At 38.8% G+C, this 26,465-nt stretch overlaps 1 protein-coding gene across 1 annotated transcript in view; it reads right to left on the minus strand.

Annotated features, from left to right (window-relative positions):
- Positions 1 to 349: 349 nt before the first annotated feature.
- The window catches only part of LOC109097014 (serine/threonine-protein kinase LMTK2-like), a 30,711-nt gene continuing 4,595 nt past the window's right edge, over positions 350 to 26,465 (minus strand). The window contains 14 exon segments of the mRNA XM_042730411.1: positions 350 to 2,418; positions 2,508 to 2,762; positions 4,322 to 4,454; positions 4,559 to 7,397; positions 7,483 to 7,632; positions 7,896 to 7,916; positions 7,918 to 7,991; positions 8,200 to 8,284; positions 11,024 to 11,154; positions 16,413 to 16,500; positions 16,915 to 17,033; positions 17,543 to 17,619; positions 17,975 to 18,125; positions 18,252 to 18,379. Of these exon segments, the coding sequence (XP_042586345.1) occupies positions 2,390 to 2,418; positions 2,508 to 2,762; positions 4,322 to 4,454; positions 4,559 to 7,397; positions 7,483 to 7,632; positions 7,896 to 7,916; positions 7,918 to 7,991; positions 8,200 to 8,284; positions 11,024 to 11,154; positions 16,413 to 16,500; positions 16,915 to 17,033; positions 17,543 to 17,619; positions 17,975 to 18,125; positions 18,252 to 18,379 (4,280 nt within the window). The 3' untranslated portion in view covers positions 350 to 2,389.

Here is a 26,465-nt window from a genome sequence, read left to right on the forward strand (position 1 = left end):
TTTAAACACCATTTCACATTACCGTATTTTATTACTTTAATCCAAACAACTTACAATTTCACATAAATTGCTTGATTATATTTGAAGATTTTATTTCAATGTGCTGTAAATGTGGACACAACTTCCCTACTATGATCTTACCATGGCAGTTTTATTCCAATAAAGATTTTTTCAATAAATATGTTATTCAAGCATCAGCTTGTTTTCGTTTGTGGATTCAATATATATTGGAAACAGGTTTCTAAACCCTACCCTGTTCTTAAACATCCCTCTAACACTTACCATTGCTTGCAGCTGTAAATAAAGGCATCTGTGAAACATGCACGACAAAGTATTAAAACAAGACATAGAAGTTCATTGTCATTTAATTCCATAATAAACAGAGCAATTGATTATAAACCATTCCTTCAATGACACTAGGCATGATCATCATCAATATGAAGTAAAAATATCACCATTTTTTTTTTTTTTACATTTACAAGTTATAAGGACATGATGACCTGCATTTCCCCATTTATTTAATCAATAATTAATCTTTTTCGATCACTTCTCCCCCATGACGTCACATTTTAGCTTTAAATTACAAAATCAGTCCTCATACCTACTCACACCGTTCCCAACTTACAGACAAAATGAAACAATTATATACAGGAGAACAATTCAAGATGAAGTTACACTTAAAAGATGTGCAATATTAAGCAAAGTATACTGTAGAATAAAACCAAAGAATTTCCTTTCATAAAATGTCAAGTTGAACAAATCGAGTGCTGGTAATACCGATATTCAACAGGTCTAAAACATAGAGATCACTGTACTGAATTACAAGGGGATGTAGAAGCTATGCACCCGATTATTCCAATGAAAACCCATTTATGCAACATTATCTTGAGTATATCATACCAAAAATCAACATTCTTCCAGACTGAACCAAGGAAATATTCAATAATGTTGAATGTTCTTCTTGCTGAATGTGTAGAATCCCCTCGATTTGATTTCTACTATATACATAAGTTTATATCCGTCATTCTCAACCCAAAGAAAAAGCATCATGAGCAGCAAGATTGGCAAATATGATTCATACAACCTATGACGATTACCTTTCAGGTCCAATGAATAATACACGTGCACCAAAAAAAGAAAAAACTAATTCATTTCCCATCCCTTGAGTGTTTACAAGCTGCTCTTTAATGTTAACACAAGGGAATCAGAAACTTAAAGAGGTTCTTTTGTTTTTCCTTTGAATAGTATTCCTACTCAATGCTACAAGCAGCCATTGCCTTTGGAAGATCCGCTAGTCTCTAGCTAGCCTCTATGACCACCAGAGCTTTCACAATTACTCGCTGAACATGTAGTTCAATTTACCGCCAACAGTGATGATGCATCTCACAAAAAGTGTCTGGATCACATTTCAATCCAAAATCTATAGAGAAAATAATAATATATTTAGCAAAATATCAATATTAACATCATTACCACAATTCTATCATTCATATTTCAATTCAGTAAAACAAAAACTACCATTATAATACAAACACTTTACAATTTGAGTATGATATTACTCGTTTCACATTACAGTAATAAGAATTTATGGGGGGGAAATATGCATAACTGTCATGAAAATAATGCCACTATGAAAACAAAAACTTGATTGTAAAAATAGTTCTTGTTTCTTTTGATTTTGGGGTGAAATATGACCTGGATATGTTCTAGATCCCCTATGTACTAAATAAAAAAAAGAACTTGCACTTTCTAGTGTCTCATGTCCAAAACCCTTCAGCTGCCCATATCCTGACTTTTACATCTTTTAATACGAAACATGTCACTGGAACTATGCGAGTCGTTGCTTGGGTGAAAGTGGTTTGTTGCAATGAAAAAGTAGTACAAACACTGTACAAAAATATCTGTGGAGACCCATGTTGCTTCTATTGGAAATCGAATCCATTACACGATCATATAAATAAGCTTATCACACCAGATTTCACATAAAAAAATAAAATAGAATCCAGTGTGTTAAAATAAAAGGCAAGTATCATATGATTTCAATTGCACAACTGAGTTTGACTCTATTGGCTCATTAGTGTTGAGTGATAAACTTCAGCTTCATCCTTCTAACGTAAAACGTGGACACAATGAAGGAATGCATTTAGTGAAAGAAAAAAAAGTGAGGCATGGCACTTAGGAAGCGTGTGAACGTTTCTAAAGTATAAGTGAAGCAAGGTTCCTCCAAATTGCACTGATGAAAAACAGCAAATCATAGTTCATGGAAATCCAGACATCAGCTCAGTCTCTGCAGTCCCCTTCATATCCTCAAATAAATACCAATGCTGCCTGAGAAGCAATCAAAGACATCCATGACATATCTCCAATATTTATGAGTCTGATAGCTTGGTTAATCTTTCTCTCCATCTTCACCGCTTCCTGAGAAAGAAAATGAGAAACAAGATTCAGGAGTTCAGATTCTTGAGGTCCCGCTCTTGTTTGTGTGTGGATTTTGTTGCTGAACTTACCCCCTTGCTCAATGTCGGAGTCTGTGAGGTGGGTGAGGGAGAAGTTGGCGATGCTGGCTGGGGAGATGGAGAAGCGCGAGTAGTTGGAGGGACTGTTCCAGCTCTGCTCCAGGGTGCGGTTCGCAGGGGGTGGTGAGAAATACTTAGAAGCTGCTGAAGTCCCACCGGACCTACTGGCAGAACGATCACTGGCTGCCTTTGAAAGGAAATTGGGCTCTGGAGATGGGAAGTCATCATCCCACTCAAATGCACCACCTGGGAAACAAAATCAAATGGTTTAAAGGTGTAGTATTCAACCTGAAGCTTACAAGTCACCCAGGTAGGGCAATGTCTATGGTAACACATTAGACCATATAAATATTTATTTAAAACATATAAATATATTTTATATTGTTTAAATTATTATCATGCATTAGGATTAGCTTCCTGTTGATCCACCAGTTCATATGGGTTGATTTTTGCATTGGTCTGAACAAAAACTGCAGACGGTCTTACTGAAAATGCACGTTCATTCTCTGCCAGTAGATGGAGCTTTTGAAATGGCAGAAATAAAACAGTTTTTTCTGGTAATGGCTGTACAAAAAGCAGTGCTGCGCTCATAAACGCTGCATTATCAAGCATTAAACATAGGCAAAAATGATATGAAAATGCCATCTATACTTTTCTGAAGACAGTCAGTTCCCTCCAGATACACATTCATATAAAAACAGCCACGTGTTTTGAATTTGAAATGAGCAGAGTACATATTTATTCAATGAAATCATGACCTTAAGTTTAATCATCACATTAAAGGGATACTTCACCCCAAAATGAAAATTTTGTCATTAATCACTTACCCCCATGTTGTTCCAAACCCGTAAAAGTTTCGTTTGTCTTCGGAACACAATTTAAGATATTTCGGATGAAAACCGGGAGGCTTGTGACAGTCCCATAGACTGCCGAATAAATAACAGTGTCAAGGTCCAGTAGAGTATGAAAAGCATCGTCAGAATAGTCCATCTGCCATCAGTGATTCAACTGTAACGTTATGAAGCAACGACAATACTTTGCTACATGTATTTACGCTTTGATTTAAAAGAAAACAGCTCATCAGTGCAGCACGGCTGACACAGAAGAGCGTATCTGCTCATATTCTCCAAAATGGCGCTACGGTGATGTGGGGAGAGACAGAGGAGACAAATTATTGAATGAAGTTGTTATTTTTGTTTTCTTTGTGTACAAAAAGTATTCTCGTCGCTTCATAACGCTACGGTTGAATCACTGATGGCAGATGGACTATTCTGACGATGCATTTCATACTTTTCCTGGACCTTGACACTGTTATTTACTTGGCAGTCTATGGGACAGTCACAAGCCTCCCGGTTTTCATCCAAAAAATCTTAAATTGTGTTCCGAAGATGAACAAAGCTTTTACAGGTTTGGAACGACATGGGGGTAAGTGATTAATGACACAATTTTCATTTTGGGGTGGAGTATCCCTTTAAGCAATATCGCGATTTTTGTCCCCAATTTAAGACTCTTGAAACCATAATTAAGACATTTCTTATAACTTTTAACATTTTTTATGGCTTTACATTTTATACAACTAAATTTAAGGACTCGTGGAAACCCTGGTAAGCATTTGTGCGCAGGTGTGTAGTGTTTCTTTACCAAGTTACATCACCAACTACAAGCCTGTGTTTTTGTAGATTTGTTGAAAACATTGCCATCTGTATGTGAAACTTTTCAAAAATGCAAAGAACAATCGTATTACAATCGTTGTTGTGTAAACATAACCATTGACGGTCAAGAAAAAAAATTAGCACAGCCATTACCTTCTTCATCGGTGGAGCTCTCAGAGTTGGTAAATCTATTAAGGTAGCTGGAGGAGGCCACTGGACTGCTAAAATCAGACAGCTGACTACTTGGGTCAAGAGTATGCTCACTGAGTTCCTTTGTTGGGGTTTCCTATTTGGTTGCAAAAACAGGCAATCAGGCATAGAAAAAGGCTCTTAAAAAACAATCAAGCTGTATTAAAACAGATTAGTAAGAACAAAAGGAAAACATCAGACCTGGTCAAAAAGGTAGACAGTGACATCATCAAAGAATGACACTCCGCGTCTATTATCTCCATTGCTGCCCTCTACTGATGTTGTTTCAGCAGTCTGAAGGGATTTGGGTTTCAGCAGCCCTTTGAGGTTGAGGGAACTGCTGTCGTCCGAGATGATAACAGGTACTGGGTGCACAACATCATCCTCACTGCACTCAGAGCTAGAGCTGTGTAATCGGTAGGCACGCATATCCTCATCTGACTCATCACTGTTCTCATCTTCTTCATCAGCATCCATCCCATCCTCGGTGCCGTATTCCAGTGAAGATCCATCAAGCTTGCCTAAGTATCTCCCCTCCATATCTGGCTCCTTCTTCTTTGTTATCTCCCCAGCATACGTTCTTGTTAGTTTTGCATGAACCATGACGCCTGTTGAGGGCTGCACTGAGGTAGTGGATTTTGCTGCATGTTCTGGGGCTGCATGGGAATGAGTTTGGTCTGAGCCATCAACAGTCAATGGTTTTTCCTGGCTCCAATCTTCCTCAGTGGTTAGAACCAACTCAGGAAGATCAGCCTGGACATCACCAGGTTCTGGGGAAGTCTCGGACACTGAATGCTCCTCAACAGCTTCGGTTCCTTGACTTTCATCAGCTTCTTGATTACTCTGGAGCCAAAATGAAGCATCTCCAGGGCCGCTTCCACTGATGTCATCACTCTTCTTATCTAGTTCCTCATTGTCTGAGAAGTAAGCAGAGTCTCTATAGTTTCCACCTAAGGGAACTTCAACAGGTTCTTGTTGGAGTTCAACTCTACCACCGTTCACCTGATCATCAGGTACAGTGTCCACCTCAGAAATGATAATTTCTGGTGGAACCAGTGGCGCTGGCATCTCGGCACTTCCCATCTCATTCTCTTCAGAGGAATCCCTTAAGCCTGGTTGAGAGTTCCACTCGGGTGACTCCAGGTTTTCTGTTTCATACCCACTGTCAGCTGCTTTGTATGGGGGTTGAAGCTTATCACCAGGGGTATCCAATGACTGTCCATGCACCACATCTTTATGCATGTCTAAAGAATCTAATGAATCTGGCGTTTCAGCTGAATTTTCAATGGTTGGAAGAGTGGAAGATGTGCTATCATCAAGAAGGCTGTCCTGACTTATTTGGTCAAGACAGACATCTGAAACCAACAATGAGGACATGTCATGAGTCTCAAGGTTGTCCAATAAAGTTTCTTGATCTTGATCGATGGCTTCTGACGGTGGAATATCGTTGACCGTCTTCTTGTCCAGCTCCATTATATCACTCATTGAGTCGCTACTTGTTAGACCTTCAGTGAGGCAACTTTCTGTACACTCACCAGCAGGTGAAGTACTAAAGCTAAGCTCAGCTGCATCACTGATTTCTCGATACTGCCCATTCTCCTTTGAGGCTTCAAAGTATTCTTCAAGGCTGGGGGGTTTGGCATCTATGCACATATGCTGTGTATCTGTAGTGGCACTTTCAAGGGACTGATGACTATCAGATGGACTGTCATCAATAACCTCAACACTCTCAGAGGTAGAATCAGTAGATGAGTAATTCCCAGATTTTGGGGAAAGCAAAGAGCCATTTGTGTCTGGCAGGTGGTTGCTACAGGTTTGTCCTGTTACTAATATATCAAAAGGCACCATTGTTTCGTTTCCTTTCAAAGGCGACAGAAAATCATCTAAAATTGGGCTGACTAAGTCCAAGAGTTCATCCTTAAGCTGCGAAGAATCTCCGGCTGATTTCAAAGACTGACCTGTGAGGTTTACACTATCTGAGACATTAGTCTCAATGATGGAGCTCATGGTCTCCTGGATATTTTTTGGTTCAGACTGTGACTTGTCCTTCAATAGGCTGTTATCTTTAAGAAACAAGAAGTTTTCAGTCAGTTTCTCAGTGTTAAGAAGCTTCATTACATCTGAGCTCTCCTGATCAGAGATCTCCAGGTGAATGGCTTCTGGTCCTACCCCTAAAAAAGACGTCTGAAAACTGTCACTTGACTCTCTCTCATTGGCTTCACCATCAGAATCCCTCTTTGGTACATTCATCTCTGGGAGCTCCATAAAACCTCCCTTGAATGAATGAGAATCTTCCAGTTTTGCATCACCCTCACTGAAGATGTTAGTATGGTAAGGGCTCTCATGTTCACTTGAGGACCATATGTGGCTGTCCTGAAGGAAGGAGTCTTTTGAGTCGATGCTCTGATGGAAGAAATCAGCATCTGTACTGGATTCATCCAATCGGACGTCCTGTAAGACTACATACTGATGCTGCTCTGAAGCATTGGTACCTTCAGCACCCTGACTTTCCCCCATCCCAATATCGCTCTCATCTAGCTCCTCCAACTTAATAAAGTAGTCATTTCCAGAGGATGCTTTATGTGCATCAAACACTGGCAAGGTTTCCGGGACTCTGCCATTTTCTGCTTGCGCTACAGTGTCAGGGAAATGAGCCTGAATATCTTTCCACGGCACCGGAAAGAACATACTGTGGTAATTCAAAGTAGTGTCTATGGCAGAGCGATTATGGCTGTCATAATGGTCATGCTTGGCTGCCTCCCACACATATTCAAAACTCAGTCCGCGACTCGTTTCTGTGACTGTGAGCACCTCGTCTGGTTCTCGGCCTTCATCAAACTGCTCGAGGATGGGGAAGGAGGAATGACTGACAGTGGCTTGACGAGTGCTGGGATTGGGTTTGAGAGAGCTCCAGCGCTGCTCGAAGTCATCCTCCACATCTTTCTGACCCTGCATACGGAGGTAAGTGAGCAGGCGGTGGACCTCTTCAGCAGTGGCCCTCTTGTCTGCAGGCAGCCAACAAAACTGGAGAACCTCATACCTGCAGACCGAAGCATGGCGTTAATATGTTTTAACAGAGAAACTGATCTTATTTATAAAAACAGAAGCATCTGTGAAGAACTAACCATCTTTCTGAGTATGGTAAGTCCAACTGTGGCTTGAGAAGTCTGACTTGTTGATCCTTGAGCACATGGTGGAGCACTTCTCTATCTGACAGGTGAGGATACGGCTGCTTTGCACCTTCAAACAGTTCCCACAATGTCACACCCAGTCCCCTGAAAAAGAAAAAATATATATATATATTCACAGATCAAAGACCTTAAATTTACGACCCTGCACAAGTGCAGTGGGAGCTCACTTTCAGAGGGCTCTGATCTGGCAACTGCTGTGAGATGGCACAACCATTACTACCATTGTTTACCTGTTCTCTTTACACTTTTTTTTATTTTTATTTTTTTACTTCAGAAGACACAAGACTGGAAAAGTACATCCTGCTAAACTACTTAATATAGGGTAACTATCATTTTAAAATACCTACCAAACATTGCTGGGCCCAATCCATCCCAACAATAACATCTGGGGCAAGCCAGCGCAGTGCTACACATTGGTCATCCTCTGTGGTGATGTAATCCTCCTGGCAAGCACAAAGAAACAATATTGTTGCAATGGAAAGTGTTATATCAAATACATTTATATATATATATATATATATATATATATATATATATATATATATATATATATATATACTTTCTTTTCTTTCCACATCTCCATATCTTGCAATAAAAATTAAAAATATAAAAAAAAATAAAAAAAAATAATAATGCCTTTTCAAGCTTTACCTTAAAACTCGAAGGGCCAATGCCATAATCTCCTACTTTGACAGTCAGGTCTGTTGTGAGATAGCAGTTCCTCAAAGCCAAATCACTATGAAGATAGAAGCATGCCTTTAAAAACACATTCACATGTAAACTGGTTCTCTCATAGTGTGATTTATCAAATATACGGTCTACATTACCAGTAGTAAAAATATATTTATCTTATTTTAATTTTAATGATAACTTATGAGGTCAATTTATAAATGGATCATTCACAAAATCAATAAACATGCATTTATGAAACAGACATTTTGGCATAACACTTTCCATGTTTCTAAGGCATCCAGGTCTGTTAATTTTACCTATGTGTGATTTGAGTTGGTCCTAAATTTTATTATAAATTTGGGAAAAAATTACATATAAACCTATTACAGAATCATGATTAGCGTGCTACATGAAACACAAATACATGAGCATGTACAGTTAATGACTGGGACCCAATGCCACAAGATGCAACAAATGGCGTGTCAAATGACTGAGATCCAATTTTTGTGTGTGTGTGTGTGTGTGTGTGTTTTCTAATATTATTTACAACTAGCCTAAATCATGACTCCTAACTAAAATGATTTGCAAGCCATCATCTTTTTTTTAAACTGGCTTTGAGCTAATGACCAGCTACAAACCCACTGTAAAGATGTCATTGTCTCTATCCACTGTATGTCCAATTAGTACAAGTGCATGCTGACAGTGTGGACACATAATTAAGTCACAAGTGAGTCTGTTTGTTTGTTTTCTAATGCCATGCTTGTTAGAGATAGTGTGTTTTGCAGTGTGGTAACTGAACAACAGATAAGCAGAAGTGCGCAAGATGCTTCATGATATTTTTTTTTTTTTGGTTGGGTGGGTGGGTGGTGTTTTTTTTTTAGTGAAAACCCTGGCAGAACAAGTACAAATCTGAGCTACAGGCTACTTGTTGAGCCGTCAGCAGGGTAGCAAAACACTGATGCTGAAGCTTTTCCCAATCCACTCGCACAGCACCAGAATATTGTTCCCAGAGGAGAACAATATGCCCACTGAGGCTGTAAGTGGGACAGGAGGACATATGGTGTCTCATTCAGTCTGAGCTCTTGAACATGCCAGCTCTGATTTCAGCTTTGCCCATCTTGTCTGAGTAGTGTCTCTTTTACACCCTCTCTCAGGAAACTGCTGACACTAGCAGTGTGCTCACACAGCACAGGCCTACTGTCATGCTCACTGAAACCACCGCAAGATAAATTACAGATATTTTAGATGCTACACTCTGGCCTTGGCAAAAGGGGCAAATACAGTACTGTTGGCGGGTCACTGAGAAGTTGAGCTGTGCTTTTGGCCATACATGGAAAATTCACAGGGCTTTTATACTTAACTAAAGCTAAAACCATTAAAAAACACTTTACTTAAATACAGACAATAACAAAACTATAATAGATATATAAAGTAGATACTATTGTAAAATTGCTAATAAAATAACACTGGTGCAGACAAGCAAAACACAATGGGAACTGCTGTACTGTGCATTTAATCAAGAAAGCCTGTCTGCATAAAAATAAAATAAAAAAATTATATATGTAGCCACAAGCAAAAATTATCAAGATCCAAGCATAATGGAAAAGGCCAGAAAATTTCCAACTTTGACACAAGAACACAGTTGTTGTCTAATGGTTATGACAATATTTCAGCTATAGCATCTTCTGTTGATGGAATTTGATTTGGTGTGTGAGCCTAACCCTAACCCTTACTGCAATACAAATCCAGTATTTATAATTAACATCAACATAAAAAGGGGTGTGTCTGTAATGGGGGGGGGGGTATTGTTCCAGCTAATAAAGTTCTGTAATTATTGGTGAAACGTTCCTATTTTAGCGTCACCTGGTGTTGAGTGGGTGTCTGAGAACTTATCGGAGTAGAGGGTGAGATTTGGGGTCATTCTACCAAGAAAATTTACTTTGTTGATGCCTTACGGCAGAAAATCATAAAAATAAGAAAATATATACAAAAACAAACGGGATCCTTCGGTTCCCCTCAGATGCTCGGACCCCACAAATTGAGCAAAGAGGGTTCAGCCGCCCTTTAGGCGCATGAGCAATCTAAAAAACACTTGCACATGCAATCTGCTGAAAAGGCTCAATTTCCCAAGATGCTACTGCTCTTTGGGGTTCATGCCATTCAAGACAACTAAACTAGCTCATGTGGGAGTTTCAAACAGCGTTTTGCAGTAAATCAACTCTGAAACCAAAAATCCAGGACTCCAAGTATTTTCAAGATAGCCACAACAACAGCATGGAATCTCCATGCCTCCTTTGGAGTTGCAGGCCAGATAACCCCGCCCACCCCCTGTGCCTCATTGGGGGGGGATCCTCTTACACTCAGACCGCAGAATCATCATATCCCAGCAGCGGTGGACAGCCAACACCCCATAATCAAGGAGAGCTGTGCAATCGGACACCTTTCAGCATATTCTGAGCATGCAGGAGGCTATAGACACGCTCGGCATGGCAAGACACCCTAGATAACTCAGCCTTCCTCCAGAAGACTGGAAGGGGAAGAATGAAAGTGCAACGTTGCCTTTCAATGTGCCGTGGCCTTTTTTGGAAAAGAAAAAAAAAAGAGGCCAACCACAGCAGAGGAGGAAAGACTGGACAAAAACACACACGTGCAGCTGCATTCAACAGATGCATTCAGATCGATGCCACGAGTTGCTTGTGTGAAGGTTAAGCATTGTCAAACCAATGAGAAATGAAATGGAAATGTAATGTATGTGCATCTTTGAGATGTAAATTGAAGGGAAGGTGATATTTGCATGGTTAACCTGTGCAGGAAGTTGTGTTTATGCATATGAGTGACCCCAGCAGCGATCTCGCAGGCCATTTTCTGCAGTTGTAGTAGTTCTCCATTCCTGTACAGCCATTCATGCTGAGAAATGTAACTCTTCAGGTCCCCCTGCACACCAAAACACAAGGGCAAGAGTTACAGGACATTCATGACACACTGAATCACATTTAACAACCACAGAACCAAACAATTTGCTGAACCGAAGCATCTTGGGAAGTAGATATCACAGCACTTAGATTGAAATGATTTGATCATAACTTGTTCAGCCTGTACATATAACAGCCGGTGTGTGAAAGGTAACTTGCGGCGGCAGCCACAGAGGGGCAGTAGTCTCTCTCTGTACAGATGCTGTACTGCTGCACGAGTAACTCAACCAAATAAGGGAAAGCTGGTTTAATAGAGACTACTATATGCTGTGTCACGGTAATTTAAAAATAAAAAGCAGCAGTAAGACAGTGCTGGCAAATCAGGGCCGTTCAGCTGTGTTGGGTTTCTGGGTCAACGTCTACAGGCCAGTTTAGCTCTGGGAGAAAACTGCATTTTATCATTCTGAAAATATAAACCAGAATGTCCGGTATGTTTCATGCTGCTAATGGTGTTTTTAAAAAGTCACACTTGATGTGAATGGAAAAAAACACATTTGATTTATTGATACAACTGTTAAATAAAAGGGCACACTCAGCCTCAATCTATGATATATTAATTAGTCTGATGAATCATTTGACCGTTTCCACAATTTTAAGTCTACTCGCTCAACGACAGAGTATTATTACGTAAGTGGCAGAGGATGTAGACATTGGTCTCGAGAGGATCCCGATATCTCAGACTCCTAGCAACACAGGGCAAAGTACTCCCTTTTCGAAAGCTGCAGGAGAAAGAGCTTTACAGCTGGCAGCCATGAAATATATGATTAACTTTCTGTTAAATCAGCCAAACTTTAAAGCAAGCAAACTGGAGCTTTGTTGGCACTGAACAAAAAGCTTGGAAAATGGTTTGGCCTTCCATTTTTCATTTTTTTTTAAATGATTCCCCTTTAGTTATGGCCACTCCATGATGACATGAATGAAAGCATATGTGAGTTACTAAACATTCACCCAAAAGGAGGCACGTCTTGTGAAAATCTAATAGGAAAAAAAGGAAAATCTGCATTTTGGCAAGTGAAACTGATGCCTATTTAAACGTTTATTTGTAATTCCCATTATTCTCACTGGTGGTTGCCATTAAAATACTAAAAATACATACATTTTTAGGGTTGAAAGTGGAAAAAGCAAGCAAGTAATCTCATTTCTTTCTTTTGATTTTGAGTGTTACGTCTTAAGGATGCTCTTGACACATTTGAGGGATAAAACACACATTTTCTAGTTTTTTCTTCTTAAGTCATTTTAAGTGCACAGCATTGAGAAACATACGATTACTTTTAGATCGCAGTAAACCTTGCCAAGGGCTTGGTCTGCCTTTGAACACATAAACACACGCATACACTGCAGCTCCCTAAAGAAAGCCTTTACAGGAGAGACTGTCACTCAATCAGAGAGCAACTGGCATACTGCAAACCAGCTCCAATTGCAGCCTGCAGCTATATTTCTCTCTAAAATGCACTGTGTCAGGGTTACCAGTGGTAACCAGCGATACACAAAGAAAATCAGCCATCCAAGTGTGCTTCTCTCAACCTCGGAAGAGTGACACATTAAGCAACCATTTTAATATAAGGTAAAAGATGAAAAATCACAGTGATGGGACATAGTGTGTTAAAAAAGGGGACTTCCTGCTCTGCACCTTACAAACTGGAAATGAGTAGACCAGCAGCTGACTCTCATTAGGAGATGGTGCGATGTATGCTCAGAATGGAATACTAGCTTGCGTCTTTCTGCATACTTGAGAATATACACTACTGTTCAAAAGAAATCAAAAGTAACTGGTTAGCAGAAGAAACTCAAAAAATATTAAAAACTTTTACTGACCCCCTTTTACTGATTTTGAACGGTTGTGTTTGAACGTTTGTAACATTTTAAAAATCAACTCTGGTTTTTAGCACTGGTCACATGACCCAAGTTGTTAACTTAGCCAAACGGGATCCGGTTATCTTGGAAATATTGTTATTTTTGCCAGTTTGATAAAATAATGAGTCAAGAAAGAAACAGAAATTTGAGGCTTGAAAGAGAAAGTGTGGTGGAACAACACTGTGCTCTGGTTATATACTGCACTATTTGCATAGTAGGTTAAACATCCAGAAAACTGCACACTGTCCATTGTAAACAATCTACATACTGAAAAATAATGCAAGTATTATGCTATTTTGAACACAACCACTGACTCCTTCAGCTAAACTTCTCAATACGAGTACTCATCCCACACAAGCCAGTTTGGGATGGAATCGAGGCCAGAACTGTGCAGTAAACAGCTGTCTTTAAAATGCCCAAGCTTCTCCATTATTCTTCTTTGATGAGATTTTGTAGGACCCTACAACCAAACAGGTCTATGAGTGAAGTTACACTCTAACTTGGGAAGGGACGGCTTGGGTCGAAACCCGAGCCGTAACGCCAGCTAAGGAAACGACCCAGACTGCATTACGCAACAGTGTGCTGCAGGGAGCTCATTCTGTCTCTCTGGAGACGCACGGTGTGGCTCGAAGCCATCCACCTGCTCAGGCCCAGAGGATCCCAGACCACAGGCATTGTTCCTAAAAACTGGTCAGGTGTGCAGAATGTTCCTAACCACTACCGCTGAGGGATTAATACACAGCTAACTAATTACAGCGCGTGAGCGGAGTCAACCTCAGCAGAAACTGAAAGCAATTACAGAAGATTGTCTCAGATGATTTAGTTAGTCTGTGCAAACACTGAGCAGTGAACTGGCATGTCTCATAAAGTGTTATTGTTATTATGCTTCTGCAGACAGGAAAGCAACAAGACTCCATCTTTGTGGTCAACATGTGCTTTAAACCATTGGCAAGGAACTTGTTAGATGATGACATCTGTTTTTTGTTTGTTTCACGTTGCACTGGCACATTTGAGACCTGTAAGAACACAGCGTGTCTTTATTGCAGCACTTTAGCTTTAGTAATAGTATTTGATATGTAACTTAAAGGGATACTCCACCCCAAAATGAAAATGTTGTCATTAATCACTTACCCCCATGTCGTTCCAAACCCGTAAAAGCTTTGTTCATCTTTGGAACACAATTTAAGATATTTTGGATGAAAACCAGGAGGGCTATTACTGTCCCATAGACTGGCAAATAAATAACAGTGTCAAGGTCCAGAAAAGGTATGAAAGTCGTCGTCAGAATACTCCATCTGCCATCAGACGTGCAATCTGGGTTATATGAAGCGATGGGAACACTTTTTGTAAGCGCAGAAAACAAAAATAATGACTTTATTCAATAATTCCTTTGTCAACGGTCTCCTCTGTGTCTCTCCATATCACTGTATGCTGCGTATGCTCTTCTGTATCATCCGCACCACAAGGATGCATTGTTTCTATGTGTATTTAGCTTTGATTGGAAAGAAAACAGCGCATCCTTGTGGCGCGGATGATACAGAAGAGCATACCTTTATGGACCTTGACACTGTTATTTATTTGGCAGTCTATGGGACAGTCACAAGCCTCCCGGTTTTCATCCAAAATATCTTAAATTGTGTTCCAAAGATGAACAAAGCCTTTACGGGTTTGGAACGACATGGGGGTAAGTGATTAATGACAAAAATTTTTGTTGTTGTTGTTGCTTAGAATAACATATGTTACAATTTTAATTCAACTAGTTTCTAAGGAAATATTTCACATTTTCATTTTGTTTAACTCTATGTACTAAAATAACTAAAACCGAAATAATAAATAATAAAGACTATATTGACATATTTAAAAAAAAATAGACTTTAAGAAAAATGTAAATAAAACAAAAAATATTAAAATAAAAACAATAGTATCTTATTAAGACCAAAAAAGACTACATGTAAAGACATCCTCAGAATAAGATCATTGCTTTCAAACATTTTTGAGGCAAGTTTGTTTCAAATTTTTTTTTGCTTGTTTGTTTATTTTTTACATGCATTAATTATTTGCACAAAGAAAGTATTTATAAAATATTTTACAAAGCTTCAAGCAAAGTTAACAGAAAAATTATTTTCACAATCATATTCTAGTTCTTAGTATCTTTTGCAGCATGGTGATAAAATGCACCAACGCAGCAAGATGTGAGAGTGACAGTGTCAGTAAAAGAATCCTGTTGCTTTATTGGGATATGAGGGAATCGGAGAGCTACCTACTGCATGCAGTTATGCAGCTCATATCCTTCTCAGGCGCAAGCAGCACACCCGAAATAGATCAAGAAAAACAGAAAATAAATCAAAGGGCAAGAAGCAGCCCACTGACAGACACTGGCTGTGTAACTTATGACGGATGCTGGCCTAATTAAAGTGTTGGGAACAAATAAAGTAGTGAGGTACGCTGTGCTTTCATCAGACTTGTCCGATAAGAATTTGAGATGCCGTGTCACCGTGTGTGGCTGTGAAACAAGATTCCACAACGGTGCTTACAAGAGTGCAAGAAAAGATGATCTGAAGAGCTAGACAGATGCCAAAGAATTAAAAAACAGATGTTTTCAAGTATCTAACAGATGACTGATCAAAATAAAGAAGAATAATGAGTACAAAACACAATGAGGATGTTTAAAAGCACTAAAGATTTCATTGACGCCATAAACAAGCAACACACTGTTCATTCTTATGCTAAAGGACTTGCATCTGCTTATCCGCTTTCCTCATACAGTATAAGGCAGTCTCTTTTCAACTGCTACACCAGAGTCAGAATAGATGCGAGAGATGGCGAAGAGAGCAAAGAAATTCAAAAATTCAGCTTTATTCAGCAATATACTTCTGTAATCAAATTAAACGTGTTTATACTAAGGTCTCTTCTAAAATCTGTTGTATTGTTCGCACTAGCTTCCTGTCCTAATCTTGAAGAGAAAAAATGAAGCAACACAAAATTACTAAAACAAACTATTGTAGGAACTTCCCTGGAGAACATGAAGGCAGCAGTGGTGAAAATTAGAGAATATATACTACAATACTGTTAAAAATTTTGAGGTCATTAAGATTTAAAGAAAAAAAATGCTTTTATTAGTAAGGATTGATTCAATTAAGCAAAATGACAGTAAAGGTGTATAATGTATAGTGTATAAAAGATTTCTATATGAAATAAATGCTGTACTTTTAAGCTTTCTATTCATCAAAGAATCCCGAAAAATGTTTCTTGAGCAGCAAATCATCATATGATTTCTGAAGGACACTAAAGACTGGAGTAATGATGCATCTGAAAATAGGTATATTCTATAAAAATCAGATCACACAAATCACCTTATCAACTTACCAGTTCACAATACTCAAAAACAAGCAGGAAAGGGATGGCCTCCACACACTGACCAAGACACTGCAGTATATTGGGATGCTGAAGAACCCTGTAAACACACGATTAATGAAAAACATTAATCTAACCATATATAACAGGACATTAAAAATGAAAAAAAAAAAAAAAATCTCCACCAGAAATTATTTTCTGCTTAAGTAACCAAGTGATTTTTTTTTGTTTGCTTGTTTGTTTTTTCACATTTTCTAAACAAAATATAAGTGGTAGGATGGTTGTATGAGCAATAATAATAGCGAAGCTTGCCTTAATAAACACCATTAATAAAAGCACAGCCAAACATGATTTAAACAGTCACGAGCCAACCAAATCCCAATGGATAAACTCAAGTCCCGCCCTACATTATTTGGTTTCGAAGTTGACATGCATACAGTAAAATGTAGATCAAAACTACTCAACTATTAAAAGAATCAATGATGAAATAAATAATAATGAAAGGCCCTCTCACCTGTACGGGTCTCCCTGCTGCAGGAACTCATTCTGCTCTTTGGAGCTGGCGTTGGCCTTCAGCTCTTTGACAACCGCTCGGGCGACTCCAGGGTCCACATAGATCTCACTGAGCAGAACCTGTCAGAACCAGACATGAAAGAAATAACTTTGATAAAGAACACCACAATGGACCAATCCAACACTGACAAGTGATTCAGAAAGGAACCGCAAACAAGGCCTGCTAGGCGTATCGCAGCACAGTGGGGGGCTCAGACGAGGATGTTCCCATGGCTCAGCTAGGCAGGAAAAAGCATCAGGAAACAAGGTTTTCCCTTAAGTCTTAATCTCGGTAAACACATCCACACACAGGCTGCAGGAGGACAGCTTGAGTGCCGTATAATGCTCCCTCGTAAACGTCAAACTCTGGCCCCTGAGGGCCCCCGGCATAGAGATGAGAGCAAGTACTAACAAGATCACGAGATGTGATTATTTAAGATGAATCCTCAGGAGAAATTGTACATTTGTCCTTGACAAATACGTCAGAAGTCACTGCTTTGCTTTCACACAATGTGTGTCACAAGACTCAAGTCTATCAGTACACCTTCACACTTTCAGTGTACAATATAAACACAGGAAGACAAGCTTACCTTTCCAAACCAGCCGTTCCCGATCTCCTGAATGTAACTGAGAGAGTGTCGTGCCACGTGAGGACCTGATGAGACGTCTATAAGACCGAAAGACAAACACTGAGATCAATGCGACCAAATAAACAGCGAATGAAAGGAAAAAGAAAAAGTCACTGTAATGCTTCTCTGAATACAACACTTAACACGAATGTAAAACCTCCTGAAGAGTGCCCCTTACATCTTTTAGAATGCTGTAATGTTTTCCAGTTTTATCCATACATAAAATTTTTTTTTTTATATTTTCTTTTTTTTTTTAGTTTCTCAAATAATATGCACATATAAAATAAAAAAAAGGTTATGTTACACATAACACACACAGAATATCTTTGTACTCAATGCAAAGGAGTGCATTTGCAGATGTGCTGCTGAGAGGGCAAGGCAAATGTTTCTGACCTGTTATCCGGGGCAGCTGGAGGTGAGGGGGTCCAGGGAGGGGCACAGGTGGAACTGCGAGTGTGTAAACCTCCGCAGGCGACTGCATAGAGGGGGTGTCCTCCGCTGGGGGCGTGAAATCAACCTCATCCTCAAAGTGGTCTTCAAACTCCTGACACATTACAAATCACATTTGAAATGAATACTAGTGACAATCAAGAAATACTCTAAAGACAGAAATTGCTACAAACAAAATAGACTTCAGACACAGAAAGATGCGAGAGAGCACCTCACTCACCTTAAAGTTGATCTCTTGCTTTTTGCAGCAGGAAGCACAGTTGAGCAGCAGTACCACAAGGGCCACAGACACAGCCAGAGACAACAGCAGCGGGACAGTCAGAGAGAAGTCCACAAATCCAGCCGCCTCTGCTGAACACAAACACCTGATTAAAGCTCAGTGTGGTACACAGCAGATGGATGATAATAAAGCGATACACTTTTAGAGGGAATCCCTTGTGCACAAAGCAGGATTATTTGAAAATGAGAGAGACCACAGACTCATTTAATCATTCCTGTGCTCCAGGACACTGATCTGCTCAGGTTTCTAGAGTAACAACACAGCAGGTTACCATCAAGAGAGGTTAAAAGCCTATTTAGCACCAAGAACTGATTAGAATGGGAGCCATTTGTGACACTTTACACAACACCACACACATCTGATGGAAACACAGTGTTCTGTTAAGCCATCAAGGTTTTATTTTGATGGTTTGCTGGTAAATAAACAAATGTTTTCAAAGTTAAGCTGGCACTGTGTTCATTTGCACACATGCAGCTCATGATAGAGAGAGTTTCAATATCTCAGAGCAGCTTAGGCTAATTTACTGTAAATTAATTCATATTAAGCCACATCACAGTACAGTTTTTATTTCAATACACTGTGAAGCCCTACATACAATGTTGCGATTGGCCGCATTAATAAAGAATTCAAAAATGAAGTGTGTTCACACATTTTGCAATAGTTTCAAACATGACTCATCAAGTTAATTTCATAATATCCACAAGTTTCCTATGCCCCATGAGGCCTTGCATCAAAATTGGGACACCTTCCGGTTCAAAGTAAACAAGCTGGACGTTACACATATTCACTCAACAGTTGACAATCATTCAAGATTCAACGATCCAAACTTGCTAACGATGTGAGAACACAACTTCAACCAACTTAAAAAGGGTGAAATAACAGTACCTTTACCCTCCACGGTAGATGGTTTGGAGGATGACGTAAAGAAGTGGCTACATATCATGTACGGTAGCATTTTTATCAGTATTATACACAGTAATAAAGTCGTTTGAGTGCTGAAAACGACCTCACAAGGACAATTAGGGGTATCCAATTAAGGGATATTATTAATTAACTAATGAATGTACTAAACTGAAATGTTTACTGTGTCATTGATGTTCTGCATATGACGCTTCACAAGTAGCCTTCACTTAAAATCTTTAATCTAAGATTGTTGGATGATAAAATTAGCACACAAAACACTAGGGATGCACCAAAATGAAAATTCTGGGCCGAAGGTGGAAATTTTCTTTGTACTTCGAGACCAATGGTATGAGCATCTCAGCAGGAAGCTGCTTGACTAAAAGAGTTTTGCATTAGATGTGGAGCGTCACAAAAAATGTATGCTCTGTGTAAAAAAGCCTTAACAGCAAACAAAACACTTTCTTCACTCTTGTCTCTTTGCCAAATTAGGACGAGGACGAGTCTGTTCTCTCAGCGGCTTACACACAAACCATTTGCAGGACATTTTGCTCTGGACGGGTCTAACAGCAGTTCAGATATCAAGTGTTGAAGGCTGCATGTGCTTCAGCACCTGTTCTTTCACTACAGCACTATTAACATCGCTCTCCATTCCTTTCATCAAAACAAAACAACCCTCTGTGGTTCAGAACAGCAGTGAAATAGGTGGCAGGAGAGGTCAGTAACACAGATCTCAGATCAGATGAGTCGGGCCGCCAGCATCACATGTGTCCATGCATGTTTGGCGTGTTGCTAACCCAGCAGTTTGTCTTGCACAATTAGCTGACAAGGATGTGTATGTATGGATAATATGCTAAGACAGATCTTTCATCGGTGGCTGGCACGATCTCCCATAATAGTAATAAATGTGGCTTCAGTAATCCTACAGGCCTCACACAGAGCCATGAAACATGAGTAGCAAAGACGGAGCTATTTTGAACACTTACTCATAAAAGGCGGTTTGCAGTATGCAGGTCTTAGTGTGTGTGTGTGTGATTTTCCCCTGATGTAAACTTCACTGTTTGGAAAAGTTGCCTTTAACTTTTTTAAGTATATTGACCTCTGTTTTAAAGTCACAGGAACAGTTCGGTATAGCAGGGGGGAAGAAAAATAAAACTTGCTTCTTTTTTTTTTTCTTTTTTTTATTAAGCCGTGCTTTACTAAACAAACAAAGGCTCTGTCTTTAAAAAAGCCTGTCAATGCTGCTGCAACCAGCTGCAAAATACTCTGCAGTTTACAGACAGACAGCTGTCAGGATGAGCCTTTATGCAAATTGGTAATACGTCCGTGAATTTCAAAGATTTACAGATAAGGACACAACCTTAAGACGCAAGCTATATAAACACTAAGGAAAACAGTCACAAACATATTAAACAACAAACGTCTCGGTTACATATGTAACCCTTGTTCCCTGAAGGAGGGAACGGTTACGTCTTGTCGGTGACTGACGAATTGGGATCCCAATTCGTCGGTCACTGACGTGACGTCGAGAGTGACCAACTGAAAGGGAACGCATCTAACAAGAGGACAAGCCGCTTTAAACAGTGTGCTTGTGCGTTAGTTTGTCTGAAGCACTTAATATAATGCATGTGATGTTTAGGATCATAAACTTTTCCCACAGCAACTTATTCTGTTCTCTGTTATTTTTATAGTACAATAAGTAGGCCTAGGGGGAAGCCTCATAAATTCTAATTACATTCTCTTTTTAATTTTTTTTTTTTTTTTAAAGAAATGAATACTTTAAAATCAGCAATGATGCAAGCAAGCAAATTACTTGTGCACCAGAACTAGGCTTGCCGTGATAGACGGTGATACCGGTGTTAAGCCGCAAGCCGGTGTTACATCACTTGCCCACCATGCCACCGACCCCCACCATCGTTTTAATTTTTATAGTAATAAAAATCATTTAGTTCAGTAAAAGAACAAACATTACAATTAAAAAAACTGAACGCAGCTGCTCATTGCAGCATGCCAAACAACAGTCGCATCCCAGATCAGATTTCATTTATCCAGTGAGTCGAGCTGACTGAAGAAGAGTGAGGTGAGACAGACAAGACGATGGAGGATGATTTCGTTTCGAAACTAAATGCAAAAGCGCCTGTTTGGCAATATTTCGGATTTTGAAAAGCTTGTCGACTTTTGCAATTTTTCTAAGGTGATTTTGGAAGTTTTTTAAAGATTCATTTCTTATTTAATTGCTTCTACATTATTGTTTGCTGATTTTTACTTTATTTAAATTTGTGTCATTTATTTATTTTATTTGACATCAAGGTGTATCAAGTGCCTCCAAGCTTTCTTACTCGTTTTGCTAATAAACGTAAACGTAATAATCTAACGTAAAAAACATAATAATCTACGTTTATTATTTATTTGGTTATATATTATACATGTTTACTTAGCCTATTTCCAGTTTTGTATACCTTTTATGCAAGTTATTTGTTATTTTATATTAGGCATAGCCTGCCCTATACTGCCCTACAAAGCAAAAAGGCAGTAACTGCATTTTTGGTCAAAAATTAGTTATTGTCATTTTCATGACATTCAAAGCATCCTTTGTTATGTGACAAAACATCTTATAAAAATATAAAGTAACATAACAGCAACATGTCCAATAATCTACCTACAACTACTTAGGCTGGATGACAGGATAAGTCATTTTTCTCAGTTCTGCACTCTGCGTAGTTACTGCCTTTTTGCTTTGTAGGGCAGTATAGCATGGTGTATTTTTATTTGTTTTGTTAATAAAAGTTCTGTTTTATATATAGGCTAAAGTGAGTTTGACGTTGTATTTTGTTGTTGCATTCAAGCAACTGACGCCAAACTGCCACTAATTTGATTATTTGCGCACAGCGCTTTTAAGCTGTGTAAAGTGAAGGAAAGTGAGGAAAAGAGGGAAAATTCAAACAAACTAAAAAAGAGCAATTGCTTCACACCGAATTGCTGCTATTTGAAAGTGAAAGTAAAATGTGCACGCCGCTTTTAAAAGCTATTTAAAAGAGAGAACGCCCCCAAGGTGATACCGGTATAACCAGTGTTGTCACACATCGATTAACAAGTGGGAAAATTTCCTCACCATCACAACCCTAACCAGAACTTCAAAACTTGTGTTTTATTGCCATTCATTTATACAACAACAGCGTTTTGGGTCCTTAAAATGAAACATTTTGAAACCGATACCGTTATTCTCTCTGTGTATTCTACAAAAATGCAAATTTGTGAAAACGTTGAATGTGCTTGCGTATTACATGTCCGTGTTGTGTTTCTTCCCAATGTTCCCCACTAACGGTCTCACATGCATAATACTCCATTTTTAGTCGTTTCCACTGATTTGTGGGAACGGGGCTCATTTTGACAACGTTGTCGCCTCTATGCAAAAAATGCAAAGGAAAATCTTTTCAGTTTTAGCACATTATTGCCATGTAAACGTGCCCTTACCCTCTAGCCACATCCCTTTGACTGCAATGTACACCTGTCAAATGACAATATGATCCAACACTGCAATTACACCAAGAGCTCTGGGATGTACATGAGAGGCCTGTTGCTAGGCAGCCACGAGAGACAAGACCCAGGCACATGAAATAAACCCAAGTTCAATATAATACAAACAGCAAGTAATCAGTGACAACTGATTGTGTAGAAAGAACACCCACCTGCCAAAAAACAAGATGGTGAATGTAACTGTTGCTTCCAGAACTAACACATATATTTTTAGATTTATTAAACCTGATGTTACAAGCTAATCAAGTTATCAACACACAGCAAATCTGGTAGTGGTGACAAGTTACCAGAAATGTTATTTTGCAAACAGGTGCAATGAATAGACAACATAATTTACTTCAAATGACAAAATGACACGAAATCCCAAACTTTATGGATTTTATGAAAAATAAAACAAATAATGATTAAGGTAAGTACACTCACAAGTATTCAAGGTCTAAGAAATAGACTGTAGTACTTTTTTTCTAAGAACTTGGTGCTTTAAATTAGATTTTTTAAAAGTTTCCTTTTTAAAAATGTTTGTTTTATTATGAACACTCTTACATGTCATAAACCCACAAACAGAAGTATGCGTCTTGACACTTTGAAACCAGTCTCTGACATTAATATGTCTCCAGTTGCTAATATTTCTTTCATGAAAACCAGTTGGCACCAAAGGTGTTAAACTGTTGATATCCATCTTTCTTGGTTACCTTATACATGCACAACAAAAATGTAGGGGATTTTTGTCCTAATTTCAATATGGTTATCAATCACAAAACTTTGAACAAATTGTCTTAAGCCACAGTTACTACAGGGACAACCTGGGGTTAATCAAGGGCACAGCAGTTCATAGATGAGCCCTTGTGTGAACGTACAATTTTACAACACCCATCTTTGCAGAAAGGAGGTCAGAGGTTTAATTATTAATAATAAATGGTGTCTCATTCACATCAACAGTTTCAGATATAAAGAGCATGGTATCCCGAGTGAGAGTACTAGATTACTTATTTTTTTAAGTTGAGAGTAAATCTATAACAATGCTCCATCATGTGCTCTGAACACCAAGCAATCAAAGGCCAAAATGCCAATGCATCTGTGACCAAGCGAGAGCAAAAGGAGGCAGGCATCCAGCTCAGTAACAGCATAGATTATGAGGGGTTGAGAGATGTGTTGATCATTACTGCGGTCAGACTGAACCCCTGCTCCTCTGATGAGTGATGAGCAGTGGGCAGCAGCACAATCACCTCCCCGTTTGTTCTTCTTATCTGAGTCATGAGTTTATATCATGACTTGGCAAGCAGCACAAATTATTCAGCTGCTTCTCAGGCCAATAAACTCCAAGCTGTCAGCTCTTATTTCAGCTCTCTTGCATAATGAAGTGATGTTCGCTCACACAGAAGTGGAGATGACCCAATTGGACAGGGTGTTGTTTTCTGGATTGGCATATGTGTGGACAGATTCAGGTGGAGTTTAAGACGGTCCACTTGCTACTGCCTTATGAGTTTCATGTAAGGATGCAACACGAAGATACTAATCATCCAACAAACTAATCAATTATTGATTTTAGATTTAAAATCTACATGAAAACAAAACTAGAGCTTTGCAGGTTCTGTTAGCTTTGAAGTCATTCACATCTAGTGTAAACTGACAAATTAGTATGCATATGCATCTAGAATTTTCCAGGAAAACAAATATAATATACAGATGGATCTTGCCAGCAGAGACAAGTTGCATAGAACAGGGTTTCCCATACACTGATTTATTTGTGGCGGCCCGCCACAATAAACACTGACCACCACAAATAGATTTTCAAAAAGCACTGCACATTTCAAAATCAAAACGCGGTACGGGTGTTTTTATATAAATGCATCTTTTTTGAAGGGAACTGATTGGCATGGCCAGAAACAGATGAATGTGTCTGCGGTTGGTTATATTGATTGTAGTACGTAATGCTGCAAAAGCAAATGTCTGGTGAATGGTACTAAAAGGTTAATGCGGTATTATGTTTGAAAGTATCACCGAAACCAAACCCTAACAATCTAACCAACAATGTTAACCAAAAGCAAATGTGACAATAATTATTATTAATTAATAATAATTAATACGCAATTATTACAATAATAATAATGCATTTGCTAAAGCAGCCAAACCATTTTAGCTTACTTCTACAAGTCCTTGAGCTGTTTTATTGAGTGCCTTGCCTCTTTCACTGGATTCACATCACAAGTGCAGCACTGTACCATGTGAGCTACAGAGCAAGTTTACAATGTCAGAAAAAAAACATAGGCCTACATATGGAGCCAGTTATGTGATGCAAATGTCAAAATGTATTAGTTTATAAATCATGCACTATGGCAAATGTGTTTTGAGGTCATAACATATTATTGTGCGAGAATCCACAAGAAAATAAGCCTTTATTTTAGGGATGCACTGAAATAAAAATCCGGGCTGAAAACCAAAAATTCTGGATGCACTTGGTCGAAAACCAAAACTGGAAAATGCTTTTAAATAATACACAATTTTACAGCCTAGGGTAAAGTCATTATGTCCATTATCTATGATTTGGGACAAATATAATTAGGGATGCCAAATACTGGACTTTCGCCGATATATTCGATTTTTATCCGATATCCTATGCCGATACTGATAGTATATATTTCTTTTTGTTTGGAAAACCACCAAGTTGCTCCTGTGCAGAGATTACAAACAAATTGTTTTTAATTTTTGTTAGTTTTGAGCAAAAACTTACTTGTTAAAAGTAAACAAACATCATTAAAATGCATTTTATAATGAGTGTACATTGAAAGCTTTGAAAATAACTGATAAAATAAATCACTGCTATTTTTTCAGACAGATGAAGTTGTAATTTTTTTATTATTATTATTATTTGTATATTTAACATTTGTAGGTGCTGTAAGACATAGTAGCTGTAAAAATTCCACAAAAACTTCTAAAAAAGACGGCTTTCTGTGTGTGCATCTGATCTATTACAGCATGTGGGTACCGCATTGAGATCTCTTGCACTTGATTGGCTTAAAATCACTTTAATGTTTGATCTGACAAGACTTAAAACACGTGAGAATAATAAACCTTTTAGAGGAAGCGGCACTGGCCCGATCTTTCAGATAGTTTTAGGGGCCGTTCACGTGTCGCGCTTAAAAACATGTGGAAAATGCCATTCCATCCTCTCCAAACCATTCTCCAAATCATTCCTCCTCATGCACTCTCCATTCATAAGCAACCATGACCTGCCCTCTCCATGAAGACGTGGAAGTTTCAGCAAAGGATAAATGAACGGCCCCCTAGGGGTCATACTGCACGTGCATTCTTATATTAAATGCAGCAATTCAAAACAGTGAATCTCGTCACCATTCAGGCAAATGTTTGCTTCAAGAATAGCTGTTTTTCATATGAAGTGGCTCTGCGCAAACCGATTGGTGTATAACAACAAAGAACTGCAAGAGCTAGACAGCTGCTTTTGCTTTCGAATCTTTGATGTTAAACACCAACTGGTCTGCGCAGAGCAAACACACCTGTTAACCACACTGCTGGCATGATCTTATCGCTAGCACAAGTTATTTTTCTTATCGGCAAAGTATCTCGGCATAATGTTTCATATCGTGCCGATGCCGATATTTAAACTTTATGCCTTTATCGGCCGACTCAGATAATATTGTGCATCCCTAAATATAGTGTAATTTTAATGGAAACGGATTTCTGTCGGCTGAATGAACA

Source organism: Cyprinus carpio, chromosome A3 (genome assembly GCF_018340385.1).
Source record: "Cyprinus carpio isolate SPL01 chromosome A3, ASM1834038v1, whole genome shotgun sequence".
Lineage (NCBI taxonomy): Eukaryota > Metazoa > Chordata > Actinopteri > Cypriniformes > Cyprinidae > Cyprinus > Cyprinus carpio.